Here is a 22,067-nt window from a genome sequence, read left to right on the forward strand (position 1 = left end):
GCAGTTAAGAAAAAACTGAAAATAAATACATATGGTACTGATTTGGAAAAAATGCCAAAAAGTGTCCTTTTTTTCAAAAAGTGGCCTTTTTTCACCCAATAGTGGCACGGTGTCACCCAGAGTGAAAAAGTGTCAAAAAAGCACTAAAACTGTCCCTTTGGCAACCCAGGTTGTTGGCCATTTGCGTTGATAATATAGCATGAAGCAGCAGAGCCATCTGTACGGTAGGTACAAAATAGGTGCAAGGCGCAAAAAAAGCCGAAATTCAAAACTCAAAAGAAACCTGACAGCTTTTATCTAATCAACGGAAGCCAGTGAGCCTAGATAATTGAGCAAGGTATGCATACAACAAAACACATGGACCTCATGCCAAGAGACACTGGAACAAATTATCCCCACATGAAGGAGCAGTAGGCTTAGTCATACACAAATCCTCAAGGCTCAAATTATGGGGCCATGGGTTTGCCTAGATAAATTTGTTGAAATGAGAATCTGAACTGTAAATTTTGTTTTCAGTTAGATTGTAACATTCTCTTGAAACATGACATGGTGCCCCAATATTATGAATATGAGTGCAACATTGTCATTGTGGTGCCTCAATATTGTTGGGGTGAAAGCAACACCCAAAAACGAGAGTTTGTGTATGAATGGATAGGTTACAAAAAATCAAATGCAAAGCACAAAGCCTTGACATAGGCACGATTTTTTTGTAGTCCAAGTAGTTCCTATGTCTCTAGATTTTGTTTCTTGACAATTAAAAAAATTTCCTTCTAACACTTGTGAAGCCCCACTTGGTAATGTATGTTCAAGGTTGGATCCTATCCTGTAAGTTCAATCAGTCATCACATAACTTTTTCGTGGAGATTCTGTGGAAGGGGCCATACCATATACCTAACATAGCAGTAGAAATAGTAGCCTACCTAGGCTAGGCTAAACAGGATTTTTGTGGGGAAACTCAAGGGTCAGTTCTAGTTCATCTGAGGTATCCATTTGCACTCTCAAAGTCTCAAATATGATTTGTAGTCCACTTGGGCTGAAGCAAGATTTGGTTAATTTATTTTTTTCTGCCTGTGAACTTGTTGGGTGCAGTATGAAAACCTTGACCCTTTTATATTCACTAAGCTGAAGAGTTGTGTTATTTTTGCATTGGGTGTGATTATAAAAGATATGTCACCCTTTCTTTGGTATTGGGGAGTCCACTGTTATAAAACAACAATATCAAAGGGTTGATTAAAAATGTGGAACCCTTTGACTCTGTAGGCCTACTACATTCCATAGGATACATTGAAGGAATTATGCTTACATGGTAATAAAAGAACATTGTTGCTCTTGATTTTTTTTTTTTTTTTTTTTTTTTTAGATAGCACTGATCAAATTCTGTTTTGGGAGTATTCCAGTCAACCACAAACCCCTGATTTTTGGATATCCTATGCCAAACTCTGGATATATCTAGCGTTTGGCATAGCCTATGCCTAAAGCTGGATACCCTATGCCAAATGCTGGATAGTTGTTGGTACCCTAACCCTAACCTACCTCACTACAGATGAATTATGATTGGTTGATTCCTGAGTTTCACTCAAATCATCAATATTTTATTGGGTCCCAGTATCCAACATTTGGCATAGTGTATCCACTATCCAGCATTAGGCATAGAGTATATCAAAAAATAGATATACCCAGCATTTGACATAGGCTTTCCCCAAATCAGGAGTTTGTGACCCCCCCCTTTCACGAAAATTCATCCCAAGAAGAATTCTCTTGCTATTTTCAATCAAAATGCCACCTTGAAACATGACCAATGTTATTTAGGTTAGATTAACTCTATTGTTTCAGTTTTTGTGTGAGCAATTTGTTACATTGTAAAATTGGACCTGAATAGCCATATGCATCAGTCATAACAATCAGTATAGGGTCAATGGTGGTATTAACTCCATTGTTTCAGTTTTTGTGTGAGCAATTTGTTACATTGTAAAATTGGACCTGAATAGCCATATGCATCAGTCATAACAATCAGTATAGGGTCAATGGTGGTATCTTTATTTTCCTTACTAAGGTTTGACAGAAGTCAGCCTGTTTTGCTTAATTCCTGACTGAACATACTGAGTATAATGAAAATAAGTGTTTGTGAAATATTCTTTGGATTTTTTGTTTTGTTTTAGATGAGCAAAGAACAGCCATCTATTAACCACTTTTTCAAGCCTGTTGGGAGACATGCATCTCAGACCAAAATTGCAAATGTCAGTAAGGATCAGCCTCTCATTTCTACAGACCCCAGTTCTCAGCCCTCTTGCAACAGACAAGATACTGAAAGCTCACAGAACAGAATTCCAGAAACAGTCGGGAAAAGAAAAAGCATATTGATCAACAATAGTGATACCAGTGAAGAAGACAAAAGCTCAGATATTTCAACAATTATTAGAGACCAATCTTCTCATCTGGCTATGAGGAGGGTGTTTGCAGATTCAGAGGTGAGGCAGTCTGCAAGTCCTGACATAAAAAGAGGAACAGAAGGTCACCCAGAGACCTCAACTGTAGAAGCTGTTGTTGATAGTCCCGGCAGCACTTCCCAAGACAAAGAACCATCAGTTGCAGAAGCTCAACATCAAACAGCTTCTGTAGCAAAGAAGGGTGCCAGAAGTACGAAATTAGACAAGAGAACATTGACATCTAACTGGAATATTGACCCCAAGGGTAAACGTTACATCAGTAAAGGGCCCACAGGAAAGCCACACTGCATTTTGTGTAACATTGACTTGTCAGGCAGTAGCTTCCATATTAGGCGGCATTTGAGCAATCCTACACATTTGAAAAAAGTGTCTTCGACTCTTGGTGCAGTCTCCATAGACCAGTTTACTACAGATGTTCTGGAAGCACACAAGGACAGACTTTTGAGTAGCCAGAAAATCAGACAGGCGGAATTAATTTTAAGTGGATTTGTGGCGTGCCATAACTTGCCAATCAACATCATGAAGGAGCTTCCTGAAACCTTGAAGAGGGCTTTTCCTGACTCTGAAATTGCAAAGGGAGTTCAGCGTGGTCGCACAAAAACCACACACGTGATCAATTCGATAATCAGAGAAGTTGCATTTGATGACTTGTGCCACCTCATGAAAAAAAAACTGTTTTTCTGTAATAATCGACGAGAGTACTGATGTGAGTAATTCAAAAAGCCTAGTGGTTGTAGTTTGTCACATCAATGAAGTGAAGGAAGATCAGAGTGGTGGATGGAAGAAAGTAGTGAAAGACTCATTCTTGAAGCTCATTGAAGTACAGCTGTGCACAGCTGGAGATCTACACACAGCATTAACAAACATTCTGTTTAAAGAAATTACAGTGCCAAAGCAGAATCTGATCAGTTTTGCATCAGACAATGCATCTGTCATGATGGGAGGACAAGGTTGTGTACAAACTTGACTTTCCAAACCTATTTGTCCTTGGGTGCACATGCCATTCAATCCATTTATGTGCTAGTGCAGCAAGTCAGAAACTACCTGCAGACATCAAAGAATTCTGTCAGGACATCTATAATTACATTGGCAGAAGCCCCAAAAGGGCTGGAGAGTTCATTGAAATGCAGAAATTCATGGAGCTTGACAAGCATAGGATTCTGCGCCATGTCACAACTAGGTGGCTTTCCCAACTCCCAGTAGTTCTATGCTATCTCGAGCAATGGAAATGCTTGATACTTTTCTTTCAGAGTAAAAGCTTTAAAGAAGGGAACAAGCCAGCCAAAGCCACAGCTATTCTGGAGAAATTGCTGTCACCAATCTTCAAAGCCTATTTTGCTTTCCTAGCATACATGCTACCGTTTGTTACGGACCTGAATAGACAATTCCAGTTGGAGGAGACACAAATTCACATTCTCTACAATCGGGTTAGTGAGCTGTACAAAGCAATTGTCAGTCATTTTTTGAAGCCATTGTACATGGAGAAAACAGAAGCATCTCTGATACAGCTTAGGGACCCACAGCATTTCCGAGATATGAAAGAAGTAGATTGTGGTAGTCGTGTAGTGGTCCTTTTCATCAACAAAAAGATTTTGTTATCAGCTGCAACTGCTTTCAAGTAACATGCACAAAATACTTGATGAAACTGAGCGACGAAATAAGGAAAAGGTTTTTCAGTTTGAAGTACTCGTCGACTAAAAACCTGGACAGACTAGACCCAAAGATAGCAATGTCTCCCGACCATGGGAACTTGATTATTGTCCCACTACTCGCCCAGTTTCCAAATTTGGCCAACGAAAGTGATGTAGAAAATCTTGCCAAGGAATGGAAACGTCTGCCATTTTGCTCTGATCTCAAAAAATATGCAGACTCTGACCGGGTTCATTTCTGTTGTAAAGTAGTAGAACGGTGTGATAGTCCTCAAATAAAAAGTTTTCCGTTCTTGGGTGAATTCACGATGAAAATGCTGATCCTGCCTCATTCTTCTGCTTGTGCTGAGATGACTTTTTCTGATGTCAATCTCAACAAGACCAAGTTGAGAATCAAAATCGGCTTTACTACCCTGAATGCTCTTCTGGGTGCTAAGAGAGTTGTTATCAAGGACTGGAAGCCCCCAATGAGCATGGTGACACACCCTAACTGGAGAAGCACTGGAAGAGGATATAAGAAATCTGCTGCTGCGAGTGCCGTTACGGTTTCTGACTCGGATGATGATCTTTAGTGCCCGATAGGCTTTTTATTGCAGTTTATGTCCGCCCGTCGGTCTCTCCGCGTTTTACTTGCAGTTCTTGTTTCTCGTTTTTTTTTATTATCTGAAATAAGTCAAAGTTCCTCAAATGTACCTAATTGGTTGTGTTTCGTATGTTATACGTATATTTGGAAATGTCTCAATTAGTTCAGTTTTTGACGATAAAATAATAAGGTTGTCAATTGTTCGCTATTGAATAGAAATTCTGCTATTTGCGGGAGTGACTCAAAAATGGTCTCCGCAGGGGAAAGGGGATTTCCCAAATATCTTTGAAAGAAGATATCTGATACTTTCTTCTCTTTATTGTAATGTACTTCTCCGATCGTCCGCGTGTTGCGTGTAGAGCAAAAAATTTTTGCGTGTTGCACGTAGCGCAACTCGCCAAAAAAATAGACATGGCACAATTTTTTTGATCAGTGGTTCAATTTTTGGGCATTTTGGGGTACTTTTTCTTCCAAAGCGTTGGCAACACTGACGCTAAATTAATTCAAATCTGTCTGTTGAGAAAAACACTATCAATAAATGGATCCTTCAATGTTACAAACTTCAGATGGTGTGGAGGGTGCAGCAGGGCTTAATGGTTCAGCAGGCATGGGCTTGCAAACAGGAGTTTTAGTATCACTTGGGGCAAATAGAGCAGGTTCTATGATGTCTCCTGCTGGTGGCTTAGTTTCAGTCCCTCTAGAAGGATTTCCAACTGGTACAGGTCCGTCAAATGGAACATTTCCAATATTTGGCTTGCAGTTTTTGCCCCCCAGGATTTAAAAAAAAAAGGTGGAAGAAGAAATTTTTCTCACTATAGTTAACAATGATTTTTCACGTTTGCAGTTGGGTGAGTCTTTAGTTATTTGTTAAAACTTTTCTTTTTTACGCTATAAGTAGCCTTCTATGGGTAGAAACACGTGTGCAAATTTTCGCATCAAAATTGGCTTCTTTCGATACCATGAACATGTCGTAGTCTCGACTCTTACGATGTTTTGACAAAGATTTGTTTCCACCTGCTCTTTACTGATCATATGTTTTTGTATTTTTAGCCAAATTCCCATTGCCGACAGAAAACTGCTTTCCCAAGGCCACTCCAACGTTTTGCAGTTTCCAAAAAATAGCACATAGACTCTTGACTTAATCCTCAATCAAAAAATCTTATGTTTCAAAGTTGAACATTGCCCTACTAAAAAAACTACGAAAAAGCTACTTAATCGACACTGCAGTCGCGCATAGTTTAAAATTTATAGATAAATGTGATAATTTGCGGCTTACGGTTTAGTCCGAGTGGCCAAGCGTAAAAGCTTTTTATTCGAATCCTTTAAAGGTATTAAATGAAAAAAAAAAGTTTTTTTTAACTGAAAGTAAGGAGCGACTTTAAAACTTAAAATAAACAGAAATTACTCCCTATTCGAAGGGACTGTTCCCTCCTCAACGCCCGCTCTTTGCCATTAAGTTTGACTCTTTCTCTCAACTCTGCTTTTTAAAACAGTAAAAAACTTTAGCGTAAAGAGCGGGGCGTTTATTCCCTAAATCAAAACATACTATATGTATAAAGATTGCTGACATGGGTATATCACTAATATTTTTTGAACAGCTTATCATACCAAGAAGAAACTTCAGGGGCATAATGACTGGGATGTTCAGTTGACCAACAGGCAAAATGTAGCTAAACTGTTACTTCTGCTATTAATGCTGCTGTTACTACTAATAATTATACACTATTACTGCTACTGCTGATTCCACTACTACCATGCTACCACATGATTCTAGTAAAATTAGGTCTATACATATGAAGGTAAAAATTTGACAGAATATTTAGGGGAAATTTGAACTAAATCAAAACAAACTATGCATAGGTAGATTGTCCAAAGGGCATATCCCAAGAATTGATTTGGGTATCATGTTGAATCTTTTGAAGAATACTTAAAGGGGAATATCAATTGACAAAAAGTTGTCAACTACAAATTTAACCCTTTCTGTTTGTTCTAGCTTGTCAGCACTGTTCTGAAGAGAACAGTTTAACGTTTACCAAAACATAGCCTACTCCTACTCAAAACTTTTACTCAAAACAGAAATTTGTTTATATTCATTTTTCAACATTTTCCCTCCTCCGGTCTAATATTTCGCAACAGTATTATTGGTATTCTTAGAGATCCGCTGGAGATCCAGGGAATTTAAAAATTATGATGGATAGTTAACCGCTTCATTTGATTCCTGAGCTGTGTTGACTGGTCTCGAATCTCGGTCAGAATAATATTGTTGATTTCGTGGACGTCTTTGTTCTTGGCTGCCAGAATCGCTCGTCCACTTAGCCATTTATGATTTTTATAATTGGTTAGAGTATTTGGAAATACCTTTTCAACCAAATCATTTTTTGATGTCACTAAATTACAGAATTCAGGAGGGAGTTGTTTATATTCATTTTTCAACATTTTCCCTCCTCCGGCCTAGTTACCCTCCAATTTTTTGATTACTTAAAAAGGCAATTAGAACTTTTAATTTTACAAACGTTTTATTAGTAAGAATATACATAACCTAAGTAACAAACTTCTAAATTCGTATGTATTTATTACGCATCTGAGGGGGTTCACCCCCTCGTCAGCACCCCACTCTTTACACTAAAGCTTGAATTTTGTTCCAAATCTTTACGAATGACCATTAAATTACAAAAGGCCATATAATAAGTAGTTGAAATTACTAAAAATACTTTAGCGTAAAGAGCGAGGTATTGCGGATGAGACGAACCCCCTTATATACATAATAGTTTGTGTTTGTTTTAAGTTTTAATGCTGCTCATTACTTCCAGTTGAAAAAAAAAATTATTATCTCACTTTTAGCTTCAAACCAGCCTTGGCTAAATGTTACAATGATACAATGGCTGTTTGTACTTAGATCAGTATAGTTTAAAACGAATTTAATATGCATGAACAGTTTTTTCTCAGTTGAAAATAAGGAGCAGCATAAAACTCAAAACCAACAGACATTATTCTCCATATGAAGGGGTTGACCCCCTATTCCATACTTTGCTCTTTGCGGTAAAGTTTTAAGCAGTTTTAAAAAAGCGTTCTTTTCTAATTAAACGTCCTTTGTGTTTCAGGCATCGTTCTTAGAAGCTTGGACAAGTAACGAAATTTTATCACAAGTCTGCTGGGTTTTTAGACTGCTATTTCATTCACTTTTTTTTTGCCGTGTGATATATTATTTCACTCTTTCTCAGATGACAAGCATTCCTGTAAACTATTGGTAGTAGCTCCATCCACAATCAAACAAAATTGTCTTGCGAATCTTTTCAATCTTTTACCTGGGTTAGTCCGTTCTGACAAAACCACAGACTGCTCAAGATTACCAGCGGTAAGGTTTCTAAATTATGCTAGTTTTTTGAGTACGTATAAAATCAACAATTTGTAATATCCACTTATGAAAGGACGTTTTTGGCGTAATATACTCGAATCAAAACAAAGCTCTCCGTTCCTTTTTATCTAATTTATCTAGTTCCTAGTTTATCTAGCCCTTAGGCAGAGGTAAGTTCTTTAAAATTTGTTATGTAAAATTTTGCCGATTAATTTCATTATTACTAATATTAACAACTCATCGCTACAACACTTCACGCTAAAGCTTGACTAATTCTCACAACTCTACTTTTTAAAACAATAAAAAACTTTAGCGTAAAGAGCGAGGCGTTTAGAAGGGGGTAAGCCTTTTCATGTATGGAAAAATTTCTGTTCGTTTTATATCTTAATGTTTCCCCTTACTTGAAGTTATAAAACTTGTTTTTATTTAGTTTATGAACGTTTTTGAATTAATGCATGTTATGTTTTTGGCTCACCGCATATGAATAATTAAAACGAAATTTCCATATTAAATTTTTTAGGCTAAATAGATTTCTCATGATTTTAAATCGGACAATTTTGATAAAAAAAGGAGTGGGGGAGGAGGCCTAGCTTCCCTTCAATTTTTGGTTACTCAAAAAGGAAACTAGAGTCTTTTATTTTTTTTTTTACCAACGGTTTTATTAGTAATAAATACTAATCAACCGTTCGTAAGTTAAAAATACTTCATTTTTTCTATTTTTCCGAATTAACGGGCCCCCACTCCCCCCCCCAGATTGTCAAATCGGGAAAACGACTATTTCTAATTTAATCTGGTCCGGTCCCTGCTACGCCTGCCAAATTTCATCGTCTTAGCTTACCTGGAAGTGCAAAACCGGGACTGACAGACAGACAGACCGACAGAATTTGCGAGTGATATATGTCACTTGGTTAATACCAAGTGCCATAAAAAGCAAAGGTTTTCTGAGGGACGTAAAGAGTGGAGGCTGAGTTTAAAACGAACAGGAATTGTTACTTACTTCACCGTCTATCTAAGATACTAGTGCAGGCAAACTAGAGTTTAATCCCAAGCCAATTGCAACAGAAATGATCTTTACACCATGTTGAAGAGGGAAAAAAGCTGAGCAACATTTCCAAAGTTGCACATTCTAGGTCGAAGCAAAACTGGTTTTTTTTGTGTATTGTCTCAGTTTTTTTTTTCACTTTCCTAGTGAAAAAATTAAGTTCCGGTAATTGTTTGTTTTTATGGCACATGGTATCTACCAAGTGACATATACCGATCGCAAATTCTGTCGGTCTGTCTGTCGGTCCCAGTTTTGCTACTTTAGGCACTTTCAGGTAAGCTAGGGCGATGAAATTTGGCAGGCATATCAGGAACCAGGCCAGATTAAATTAAAAATTGTCGCTTCCCCGATTCGATCATCTGGAGGGAGTGGGGGGACGGTTAAATCAGAAAAAAAAAGAAAAATTGAGTTAATTTTAACTTACGAACGGGTGATCGGACCTTTATGTAATTTGATATTTAGAAAGACGTCGTGTCTCAGAGCTGTTATTTTTAATTCCGACTGGATCTGGTGACATTTGGGGGAGTTGTGGGGGGGGGGGCTAAAATCTTGGAAAACGCTTAGAGTGGAGGAATTGGGATGAAACTTGGTGGGAACAATAAGACGAAGGAGTGATCGGATCTGAATGAAATTTCATATTTAGAAGGACCTCGTAAATCAGATCTCTTACTTTAAACCCCGACCGGATCCAGCGTCATTGGGGGGGGGGGGGATTGGGAGGAACTGGAAATCTTGGAAAACACTTAAAGCGGAGAGATTAGGATGAAACTTGGTGGGAAGATTAAAAATGTGTCCAAGATACGTGACTGACATTGGACTGGTTCCACTCTCTTTGATGGAGCTAGGAGGGGGGCTAATTCGTAAAAAGGGGAAAAAATTAGGCATTTGTAACTTACGAACGGGTGATCAGATCTTAATGAAATTAGATATTTAAGAGGATATTGTGCTTTAGAGCTCTTGTTTTAAATCCCGACCAGATTCGGTGCCATTGCGGGGAGTTGGAGGGGGAAACCGGAATTCTTGGAAAACGTAAAAATTGAGGTATCTTTATCTTACGAATGGGTAGTCGGATTTTAATGAAACTTGATATATAGAAGGATCTTATGTCTTAGAAGCTGCATTTTCAATTCGAATCGGATCCGGGGACATGGGAGGCTGGAGGGGGAAAACAGAAATCTTGGAAAACGCTTAAAGTGGAGAGATCGGGATGAAACTTGATGGGAAGAATAAGCACAAATTATAGATGCGTGATTGACATAATTGGAACTCATCTGTTCACTTTTGAAGAGATCAGGGGAGGGGGGTGCTGATTTGGGAAAAATTGAGGTATTTTTAACTTGAGAATGGGTGACCGGATCTTAATGAAATTTGACATTTAGAAGGAACTCCTGTCTCAGACCTCTATTTCAAATCCCGACCAGATCTGTTGACATTGGGGTGAGTTGGAGGGGGAAGCCGGAAATCTTGGAAAATGCTTAGAGTGGAGGAATCGGGATGGAACTTGGTGGGTAGAATAAGCAAATGTTGTAGATATGTCGTTGACGTAACCGTACTGGATTCGCTCTCTTTGGGGGAGATAGGGGTTGGGGTTCAGTGCTTTGGGAGTTTGGTGCTTCTGCACGTGCTAGGAATTGGTAGGCGTGTCAGGGAGCTGCACAAATTGACTTGATAAAGTCGTTTTCCTTGATTCGACCATCTGGGGGGCTGAAGAGAGAGGAAAAGTTAAAAAAAATGAGGTATTCATAACTTACGAGTGGGTGATCGGATCTTAATGAATTTTGATATTTAGAAGGACATCGTGACTCAGAGCTCTTATTTTAAATCCCAACCGGCATTAAGCGTCTGATTTTCCTTTGGAATCAATCTATTGATTCTTAGAATTTTGCTAGAGCTCATACCATATGAGCTCTTGGCTCGTCCGGCCTCGTCACAAGTGCCATATGAGCTCTTGTTCTTGAACTAAATTATTATTCCGATGTGAAAAGACGAAATAAGTGCGAAAACAAAGTCAAATTTGGTGTACGGTATAAAAAAGATTCATTGTCATCAATGTGATATGTTCGCGCTTCTCGTCGTCGGGACCCCCTTTTTTTACCTGACTATCTGTTGCTGGCTAAATTGTAGGTTTTCAGATCTAATAATTAGTTATCCTGAATCTGATAGTCGCCGGCTCCATCACCTCATGGGTTGGCTTTAAAAAAGGTGATTGCAAGATGTTTATTAAAACATGAAAAATACTAGAAACGAGAAATCGTCTATGAAACTAGTGATATCAAACACGGGCATTACGTGACTTAACAAATGATTGCTCGAGGTGATTTTCAATTGTGACTTTTTAGCTTACGGCTTTATCTGAGCTAAAAGTCGCTTTGCGATTTTATATTTTATCCGAGAAATCACTCGAACGAAACGTTGATATAATTTATTGCGTACGAAAGAAATGATAGTGGTGTCGCCGCCTTCATTGCGTTCATCGGTCTTTTAAACGATCCAACCATGGTTTATCAGCTCATTTTTTCCCCCAAAAATTGACAAATTGGTGGACAATAAGTGCTAAAAGAAACATGTCAAATGAAAATATAAAAAATGTATGTTGATGAATATGAAACGGGTTTTCTAGTAGAAACTTCATCAGGCTATGGTAATTTTATTTTTGGGCTCAGCTCATCATTTTATGTCAGAATAGCTGTTTTCTGATAGTATGGGGAAAAAGAGGTCACAACGATAAGAAGGATAAAATCACATATTGATGACTGTGAAACGTTCAGCTCTTCATTTTATACTGGGAAGGTACTTCATATACAAAAAAACGAATATTTGCCAAGAGTATAATTTTTTTTTTACTGAAAAAAAATGAAACGACAAGAAAAAAAATCTAGTTTATTATCGACCTAGAATGTGCAACTTTGGATGTGTTGTTGATCTTTGTTTGCTGCAAAGATCAACACACATCTTGTACTTTTTTTAGGTCGAACCATATTTTGGTTTGTTTGCCAGTACTATATATCAATAACACTAGTACAAATAGACCAACTGATGATATTCCCCTATGTTTATAGGACAATATAAAACTAGTATTTTACTGAAAGCACGAAATCCAAGCAAAAAAGAATATTGATTTAGAAGTTGAGAGTTAGTGTGTAGCGTCATACCAACAAACTAATATATAAGTCTCAGTTTTTTCTCTTTATTGTCTCGTGTTTTCAGTAAAGCGCAAGTTTTCTATATCCTTCAAACCAAGTGAAGCATCATTAGTTGGCTTATTTTTACTAATTTTTGAACGTACAGATTTAGGTAATAAGGAGGGGCCAACCCCTCTTATTTACCTATTAATTTGTGTTTGTTTTGAGTTTTTATTAATTCTGATATACTGTAGCTCAAATAATAGACAAAATCCAGGAGGCATTGTCATGGATCATGGTATTTTTATACAAGGGCTATATGTAATATTAAATGTAGCATAGGTCGATAACTTTCTAGTAATATTAAAAAGATGTCACTCGGAGAAATAGCTCGTATTTCATAATATTTGTGAGACTCAGATTATAAATTCAATTGAAAAATGTGCAAAATTAGTTTGTTTTTCTCCACTGAACAAATGTTTTTCTTCCTTTTTCAGCATCATAGTGTGACCTTCGTCGCAGTCTACAGCACGACAAACGCAGCTGCTTATAATAGGGAGAAACTGGACGGTCTGGATTTAAATCTATTTGACTGCCCTAGATCTCATCGACTTGTTGTCAAATTCAATTATGAAAAGATATAAGTCGAGAAGAATCATCTGGGTTTTTAAGTTCGTTTGTATGATTTTTCTCGTTTTTTATATATAAGTAGGTTTGAAGGGCCTTATTTTAAAACTTCTTTTTACTGCAGCCCTCCCTCCTTTTTTCCTTTTTTGTACCTAACTGTTTCTTATCATATGTGAGCGAACAAAGTTTAGTTTTTAAGGATGAACTTTTGGATTACTCAAGACATTTAAATATCTGACGAATATTATATTTCTCCAGAATTCCTTTTTTTTTCTTTTCTGGTTCAAAAATTTCTGGGCCTTATTTTAAAACTTCTTTTTTCTGCAGCCTTCTTCAGACAAACTTCTTTTGTCTGAAGCCAGGACTGGATTGAGAAAAGAACCAATCTTTATTAAAAATTCTGAATCGTTTAAACTCTTCAATGACTAAACTGAAGTACAATTTTTGGCATTCCTTTATTCATTACTCATTTGTTTTTAATAATGCGATCCTGAAGTATATTTTGAGTTATAATTGGACGATCAATGATATAAATGCCACAATGAATTTCTGTTGGGGGGGGGAGGAAAAAGTCGGACTGAAATTGTCTGGTGGAATAGGAGGACTGACAAAGTGAGTATAGTTTGGCAATTCTGCATATTTTTTTTCTAATTCTGGTTTGGTTTCGTATTTGACACTATTTAACGTGTAATTCTTGCATTTACGATTTATTTTATCCGTTTTTAAATTTGCTTACAAGTGTAATAGTTCCAAGTTATCTTTTAAGCAATGTTTGGACTCTCCTAAATTTTGGAGCAATATATGACCATTCAGTGAAAATATGTGTTTACTAAGGCTTCCAAAAGCTCGGGTAATTCTCTGAATCTCCATTTTAAGCATGAGTGAAATTCAATTTTACTGCCTGTGATTGGAAGTGCAATGGCTGGTTGGGGCCAAATCATCCAACATCCTTGGGGTGTTCTCCCTAATGTTTCTTTAAGCAACTATTGAAAGCTGGATCTACACTGGCTAATCTTACAGTCTTATCCTTGACCCCGGTGTCAACCCAAATAACAGCAACAAAAAAACTATTACTCCTACAGACCAGAATACAGACAATTTGGCATGTGCTTAGAAAAAGCGAGGCTTTTTTGCAGGAGTTGCAATTCACATAAGAATTCCAATTCAAAAAGGAGGGGGATGGTAATTTTTTTTAGAGAACTATCCAAGCACTTTTCAAAATCGGGGAGGGGGGCTTTCTTATGGTGTTTTCTGATAAAAGCACTAAAAAATAATTTCAGCAGTATTTTTCTAGATGAGGGGGGCGGGCACATATTTTACATTTTGCTGTCATTTGCAACACTTCAAAAGCTTAACCTGAAAGGATATAAATTGGAAAGGATAAATAAAAAGAATAATAAAACTACGAATAGTGTTTAAACTTGGCTATAATATTCCAATTCTATGATATTCTAGCGAAACCTTTTAATTTTTCTTTCAAATAGAACTGGAGTTCAAAGTTTTATTCTAGAATCTCACAAAAGTAATCCAGAGTTCTTAATTGTTGTGTATACTGGACCCTGATGTGTACCTGGTACAGTGACATCGAAAGTAGGCTTATGAAATATACTTTGAGAGAGAGATAGCTAGTCGTGTTGGTATTTAATAATATAAAAGAATAAAAGATAAAAATTTCTCATTCTCTTCCAAATGCCGTGCTGCTACCTACCACGATTTATTCCTAGTTCCAGTAATTATCGTTTCCTCCCCAATTGTTCTTTTCGTGGTGTAGTTTATAACGATCCGTCTGTAATATTTTAGTTTTTTCAGCACTTATTACAATATTTATTCATAAAAGATCATATATATAAGAAATCCTGCTTGAAAACAAAATGACATAGAGGTTGTTTAAACAGCATCTGAGATTTAGTTAGATCCATTATAGAATTTCTAGTGTTTATAGGGAAAGTGAATACGTGTCTTGTAATAAAATCTATTTGAAGAGTTTTTTGGTTCATTCCCCAAAGAAATCTCAAAATGATCTTGACAAGAACATAAATTGCGGGGTTTATTCTAATCTAAATTTGAGAATATTATATTAGGGAAGGGGGGGGTGGTCTCACCGAAACTAAAAGTGTTTAATTGATTAAACAAACACTATTTAATCAGGAAAACTACTCTAATTTTTAAAAGGCTATCTTCCTTTAATTTTAAAAGTTAAGCATTTTCAAGTGATATTCACTCAACACTATGTTTTCCTTCTGCTGTTCGTGTTAATGAATTAATGGATGTGTGTGTTTCAAAACACCAGTTTCAGAGCCCTAGCCAAATTTATTCTAAATAAAAGAAACTTCGTTAGATGTCACAAAAAAAATCATATTCAAAAATATTGTAAACATTACACAGTTTTACCAACACACGAAAAAAAAATAAAAAAATTAAGCCACTCAAACGTTTTGATTCACTTTAATGGAGAAACTTGGTGATGACATGTTAAGATGATTATCAAACCAGCTTTGAAGCAAACAGCTGACAGTAGTGGGGTCTCTGAATCCTTACATATTGAAACTCTCTGTTTATCCTGAGGAGAGACAAGTTTTATTGAAGTTTTTGGCTCACCAGTTTTACAATTACCTCCCCATGGCTCTCCAGTTTTAGCTATGTCGGTTCCGAATTTGGCCATTGTGAAAGTTCCACCGTCAAGTCAAGCACACTTGGTGCCGGAGACAAAAAGCCTACAAGTTGCGACAACTTCGTCATTACCCAACCTACAAATTGTTCTTAGAAATGCAGGTAAAAAATAATTTTTTCCAGAGAATAAAAATTATTCCTCCGACTTATAAATTGTTCTTAGATCCAAATAAAATGAAACTCTAATTTGGGACCATTAGACAAATTCCAGGAGTGGTAAATCCGTTCTTCTTCATTCACCCCCCCCCCCTCTCCGCATAAAACCCTTAGCCCGAGGGGGTGCCGAATTTCCACCATATGGTTTTGATCTCAGAACGCCACGTGTGTCATAAAATTCCACCACACTTGGCACAGTTTCCAAGTTGCCGAACTTGGAAAGCGCCACCCTGCTGTACGGTATATCTGAAACCTCCTGGGTTTTCCCTTTGATTGTGGCGTCACACGTGCACTACAGAAGCAGAAAATCAGATGGTGAGAAATTTGTTTGAGAATCTTGCAATACATCTAAGATGTTCCCAGTTATTGTTTATTAATGTTATCTGTATTTTTCGCCAGACCCATCTTACAGACATTAAAACTGCTGTCCCAAGCTTCCATCTTTTCTATTTTAAAAATTTTGCTTCAATTTATTTTTTTTTTCTGATTGGGCAATCGAAAATTTTATGATTTAAATTCAAATAATGTTCGACTGGAAAAAATATGACTTGGATAAGTAATTGGCACTGTGTTCGTACGAACATGGTCGTATCCAGGATATTTTTTCGGCTGTGGGGGGCAAGTTACAAAAAAATCGTATCAAAATATTACATTTTTGTTATATTTCTACGACCAGACAATCATTTTCTTTGGGGAAGGCAAGGTTCACACCCCCAACCCTCTGGATACTGCCATCCGTGAGTAATCTGGATTTTATCAGAAAGTCTTACCCATCGGTCTGATAGTTTTACCCACCAAAGGCTAGGAGCCTGAGAAAATATGCCTGATTTTAACAAAAAGGGAGGGGGCCCTAAAAGCTACAAAACTTTAATGAAAATCACACCATCAGGGTCAGTCTATCAGAGAACCATATTGTAGAGGTTTCAAGCTCTTATCTGCAAAAATAGGGAATCTGAAACAGTTTGGGGAACAGAGTAGCCATCATTAAAAGATAAGGAGGCGCCCCAATATTAATTAGCACGGAAAAAGTTGTAATATTTGGCAAAAGCGAGCTCAGTACAGCTTCGTTAGTGACTAATAAACAAAATATCTAGAAACCCCCTGCTGAATTTGGCTTAATTTAGGATCGGTATCTGGAGTTGACAAATTAATTTAATCAAGTCTTAATACCAAAAATAAAACAAATGGGTCACAATTCGTTCAGTACAACTTCGTTAGTGACTAATAAACAAAATAGCTAGAAACCTCCAGCTATATTTGGCTTTAATTTAGGATCGGAATCTGGAGTTTACAAATTAATTTGATCAGGTCGTTCAAGTCTTAACACCAAAAATAAAACAAATGAGTCATAATTAGGAAAATATTTTGTTTAAAATGATGTCTTCAAAATAAAGAAATTGTTGAATTTGTCGAATTAGCCCTCCATTACTGAGGGAGGAAAACCAGAATTATCAGTAAAATTAGAAACTCTCCAATAATATCAACATTTCTTACTAAAAGTATGCAGTTTGTGTTCACTTGCAGAAATCATAACCGAACAAATACTTTATTTAACTTAAGTACTTTTTCCTTTCTTTTCACCTTCTTTTTCGTTTCTTTCTAACATATTTTACATTTGTTTTGCCGTTAGATTTATAATTTCAATTTTTTTAGATGACGAGCCCAGTTGCCATTTACTAATAATCCATCCCCCAGAAGTCAAACAAGAGGAAGTGCGGCACCTCTGCCATTCGTTGCCTGACTTAGAGTGCTGTCGTAATTTTGACGACCACTCAAGATCGTCGATTGTAAGTTTTCTTTATTATGTTAAATTTTCTTGCACATAAAATGAAAAACATAAAATTTAACCTATTTTGAAAGGACGGTATATGCATAACAAACTTGAATTAAGAAAAATAGACTGCAGTTTCTTTTTTGATCAAGCCTGTAAGCACTTGCAAGGGACCACTTAAATTTATGCTAGTTTTTTTTATATAAAGTCCGAAATATACAAGTCTGTAAGCAGTTCTAAGTTCTTTACGAAATTCAAATTAGTTATGCAAAAATTTAACACATTAACTTCCTTTTTACTTGTGAAGATTATGGCATTTTTAGGCAAAAAACCCTGTGAAGTTACAGGGATTTTGTTTAAGGTGAAATCAATAGTGTCTTGCTTATAGATGGCGCAAACAGGTAAAATTAAGACAACTACGTGGGGGGGGGGGGGGGGTAATCAACAGAATCCTCGACACTCTATCTGCACTCGTGAGTCTGTTCCCTTAATGAAATCTCTAAATTCGGAAGGTCTGACTATTCCTTCAGTTATTTTTTTTTAGAATTATCAAATGGCTTATTGTAGCGAATTGTAAGTTAGGAGCGATAGAGCTCAATAGTAACTAAAACTCTAAAAACCAGATTTTTGATAACAATGGATACATCAAATGTATCAAATTTTGAAGTTCATTCAAAATAAATAAAATTCATGAAGTTTGATGTCACTCATTAAAAGCTACGACCATAAAAAAATTAACCAATTTTTGAAAATAGGGAGGGGGAACTTCAAAATATCAGGGTATCTTTAAAAAAATTACACCATTGGATTTAGCATATAAGAGATTCATACAGTAGAGGTTTCAAGCTCCTATATACAATTTTGATGACTTTTATATCTTTTTTTTTGCCAGAAGCAAGATCATGAATTTGGTCTAGACCGCCCTGTGGTCCCCCGCTTCCATTTGTCTGTCCCCCCCCCTGTCTTTCTTTCTGTCCCCCCCTGCCTGGCCCAGTCTTTCCATTCGAAAAATATTGCCCAAATTCGCACTTTTAGCCTTTCCAAATTGCGCATGTGGCACTTTCTCGAGTCTATGCATATGAAAACGATAAGAAATAAGATTTGTCTTTTATGAGTCCTTAAACCGCTCCCTATGATGTTCCTGTGGCTCAATAGCAACGAAGAAAAATAAGAGGACATATAACTACTGCTCATATAAAAAATTTTTTTTTTCTTGTTGTTCAATCAGGGGAGTTTTTTTTTTTTTGACTTGATAAGACGTATTTTCAAATCACATGCAACTGAACGCCGCGATGCAAAGGGCTGCTGGAATAGTGGGGATATGCATTTTTATATTAATGGTAAAGCAAGTAAAGAATCCAAGGTCATTAAACTCACAATCACCCACCCCAAGTGTTTAAAGAACACCACTGTCGTCTGCACCAATTCATTGTTGACAGCCTTAGTAATAGCTGAGTAATAGCTTGATGTGTGTCCATTGTTTATTTATGTATTCTACAGTGTTTTCAAATTTAACCGAGTAACGTCTTTTGCTAAATAGTAACTTTGCTTCGTTATTGCTTGAAGAAAAATATCCTATTGAAGACTTAGGGAAGAAACAGGCTACTTTTTAACCGCTTGGTACACCCATCCCCTTCAGGTGAAAGAATGCACATGTGGTCCCAGGATCGGGGCAGCTGGGCTTCTATTCTGTAAATTATTAATCCAGAATAAGAGGTTAAGCAAAAGCCAGCTTTTTTAGCTCTCAACTTAGATTTGTTTTATAACTTTATTAAAAATATAAGCTGTATTAATTTTAATTGGTTGTACCAGGCTAATAAACCAATACAGGGAAGAGTTCCTTACTTCTTTTTTTGGCTGAGAACTAACGTTGTGAAACAAAGAAAAGTTGAACAAGAAGAAAAATGTATTGAAAAGGGATTAGGTTCCCATCTACGTCTTCTTTTACCAACACAAGAATAAAAAGTGAAGACAATTTTAACAGTGAAAGCTTTGACCAAATTAATTAACAAACGCGATCCAATTAATAGTCCAACATCAGCTTTGGCTCATATTTGTGACGGCACCTTTCAACAAAGAGACATGTTTTTCCCCTAAAAACTATCCGAAATTAAATTAATACACATTTAGTCTTGTATTTCTCACAAGTTTTCTAACATCCCTGTCCCCACAGGTGCTCTTAGAGGAGAGGGATTGATGGGGCAGTCGTATCTGATGCATAAATTTTGGAGGAGGAAATTTGAAATATAATAATCTAACATTTATCATCATTTTGTAGTTTTTAAAGTTCATCTTTATAAAAACAACCCTTATGGTTCAGGAGTCTTTCCTAATTATTAGAATAAAAAATCAAACTTTGGCGTAAAGAGCTAGGTACTGAAGAAGACCCAACCCCCTCTATATGCGTTGTAATTTCTGCTAGTTTTTTAATTAATTCCGATATACTGTAATTCAAATTGGAGACAACATCAAGAAGGTGTTGTCATGGATCATGGTAATCACGTGTATGGGTTATATGTAACATTAAATGAAATTGGTCATTGAGGCAATTTTGTTTCCTTGTATACGTGGTAATTTCTCCTAGTTTTAATTAAATCCGATATACTGTAATTCAAATTGGAGACAAAATCAAGGAGGTATTGTCATGGATCATGGTAATCACGTGCATGGGGTATATGTAGCCTTAAATTTAGCATAGGTCATTAAACTCCTCTTTATATACGTGGTAATTTCTCCTAGTTTTAATTAAATCCGATATACTGTACTTCAAATTGGAGACAAAATCAAGGAGGTATTATCATGGATTATGGTAATCACGTGCATGGGGTATATGTAGCCTTAAATTTAGCATAGGTCATTAAACTCCTCTTTATATACGTGGTAATTTCTGCTAGTTTTTTAATTAATTCTGATATACTGTAATTCAAATTGGAGACAATATCAAGATGTTGTCATGGATCATGGCAATCACGTGCATGGGTTATATGTAACATTAAATTTAACATAGATCATTAAGGCAATTTTGTTTGAAAGAAGACACGCAGAGGAATAGCTCGTAATTTACAATATTTATGAAACTTACACGCGTCGTATTGCCTTCATTAAAGGTCTGGTGTCTCCGAGTGTCCTGAAGTATCTTAGGTAAATAGTATATTCTTATTTCTTTATTTTTTTAAATAAATAGCTAAAGTACGAAGGTTTTTTTTCATCATGTTCAATAGAAAAAGATGTAAAACTAGTTTGTTTCTCTCCGCTGATCAAATATTTTTCTTCCCTTTTCAGGATCAAAGAGAGATGTTCATCGCTCAGTATAGTTTAAAAAGTGCTGCAACATATGCGAAAAAGATTCTGTTTAATTTGGATTGTGCAGTCTGGGGGTTACCTGGTGAACGACTAGTAGTAAAGTACCATGCTTGAAGGAATGATCATTTGACATTTTTTAAGTTTTTAGTATTTTTATAACTTAGTGAATCTTTTTCTAGTGGACAGTTTAAACACATATAGAATCATTTTCCAGAACAGTACATATTTCTATAAATAAAATAGAATTGCTCGTTTAGAGAAATTAGTCAAAAGGACCTTTTGACAATATTTTGAATGCTTCCGCTTATTCTGTTCTTATTAGTGTCGGAATTTTCATTTTCGTCGTTAGTGTTCTTAGTTGAAAATTCTTAGCTGTTCTAAATTTCTATCAGAACCAACACTGGTAGATTCCCTTACTTCCTGGAGTGTAGCAATAATTTCATAATTTTATAAATGGGAAAGGAGAACTTTCGCAGTGAAACTTTTTTAGCTTTCTAGGTGATGGATATATCGAATGACTTTTTTGTATCTATATATGACAAGATATCAAACACGGGCACTACATCACTTAATTAATGATTACCCAGGGTAGCTTTCAATTGTAACTGTTTAGCTTACGGCTTTATCCGAGCTAAGAAGTCACTTCGCGATTTTATGTTTTATCCGAGAAATCATATGGTCAAAGCGTGGGACGAAACGTCGATGTAACTTATTTGATACGAAGGTAATGATAGTGGCGTAGCTGCCTTCTGGGTGTTCACCGGTCTTCTAAACAAGCCCCCCTTCCCTATCAGAATAAAACCCTTATCCCTAGGGAATGCCGAGTTTCCACCAAATGGTGTACATCTCAGAACGCCACGTGTGTAAAAAAAAATTCCGCCGCACTTGGCACAGTTTCCACCACGCTTGGAACGCACTACCTGGTGTACGTGATATCTGAAAGTACTTACCTTGTCGGTTTTTCCTTTGATTGTAACATCACGCGTGTACGACAGAAGCGGAAAATTTAGATGGTGGGATTTTTGTTTGAAAATCTTGCAATACACCTAATTTGTTCCCAGTTATTGCCTATTAATGTTATCTGTATTTTTCGCCAGACTCATCCTACAGACATGAAAACTGATGTTCCAAGCTTCCGTCTTTTCTAATTTAGAAATTTTTGCTTCAATTTATTTTATTTCTTGATTGGGTAATCGGAAATTTTATGATTCAAATTCAAATAAATGTTGAACCGTAAAATTTACAACTGGGATAAGTAATTGGGACTGTTTTTGCGTGTACAGGGTCGTATCCGGGATATTATTTCGGAGGGGGGACAAAAACTATAGAAATATTCATTGTT

At 36.5% G+C, this 22,067-nt stretch overlaps 1 protein-coding gene across 6 annotated transcripts; it reads left to right on the top strand.

Moving 5' to 3' along the window:
• Positions 1-206: 206 nt before the first annotated feature.
• LOC136030884 (uncharacterized) lies at positions 207-20,970 on the top strand. Of its 6 annotated transcripts, none has more exons than XR_010618379.1 (5): positions 207-224; positions 7,781-8,034; positions 12,696-12,877; positions 17,305-17,438; positions 20,705-20,970. XR_010618379.1 is itself a non-coding variant. In XM_065709972.1 (3 exons), exons 1-3 carry the CDS (start codon positions 15,465-15,467, stop codon positions 20,837-20,839), a joined length of 402 nt encoding a protein of 133 aa, XP_065566044.1. In that variant the 5' UTR covers positions 14,923-15,464; the 3' UTR covers positions 20,840-20,970. The 6 variants fall into 6 exon arrangements, 1 of the variants encoding a protein (XP_065566044.1); XR_010618377.1 differs by lacking the exon at positions 207-224 and adding an exon at positions 231-337; XR_010618380.1 differs by lacking the exon at positions 207-224 and adding an exon at positions 231-337 and having other exon boundaries at positions 12,696-12,869.
• The last annotated feature ends 1,097 nt before the right edge of the window (positions 20,971-22,067 follow it).

Source organism: Artemia franciscana, chromosome 9 (assembly GCF_032884065.1).
Source record: "Artemia franciscana chromosome 9, ASM3288406v1, whole genome shotgun sequence".
NCBI lineage: Eukaryota > Metazoa > Arthropoda > Branchiopoda > Anostraca > Artemiidae > Artemia > Artemia franciscana.

Coding starts and splice junctions, on each gene's coding strand:
- LOC136030884 (XM_065709972.1), top strand. CDS start 15,465: ATGTCGGTTCCGAATTTGGCCATTGTGAAAGTTCCACCGTCAAGTCAA. Junction 15,598..17,304: donor AATTGTTCTTAGAAATGCAG/GTAAAAAATAAT, acceptor CAATTTTTTTAG/ATGACGAGCCCAGTTGCCAT. Junction 17,439..20,704: donor ACCACTCAAGATCGTCGATT/GTAAGTTTTCTT, acceptor TTCCCTTTTCAG/GATCAAAGAGAGATGTTCAT.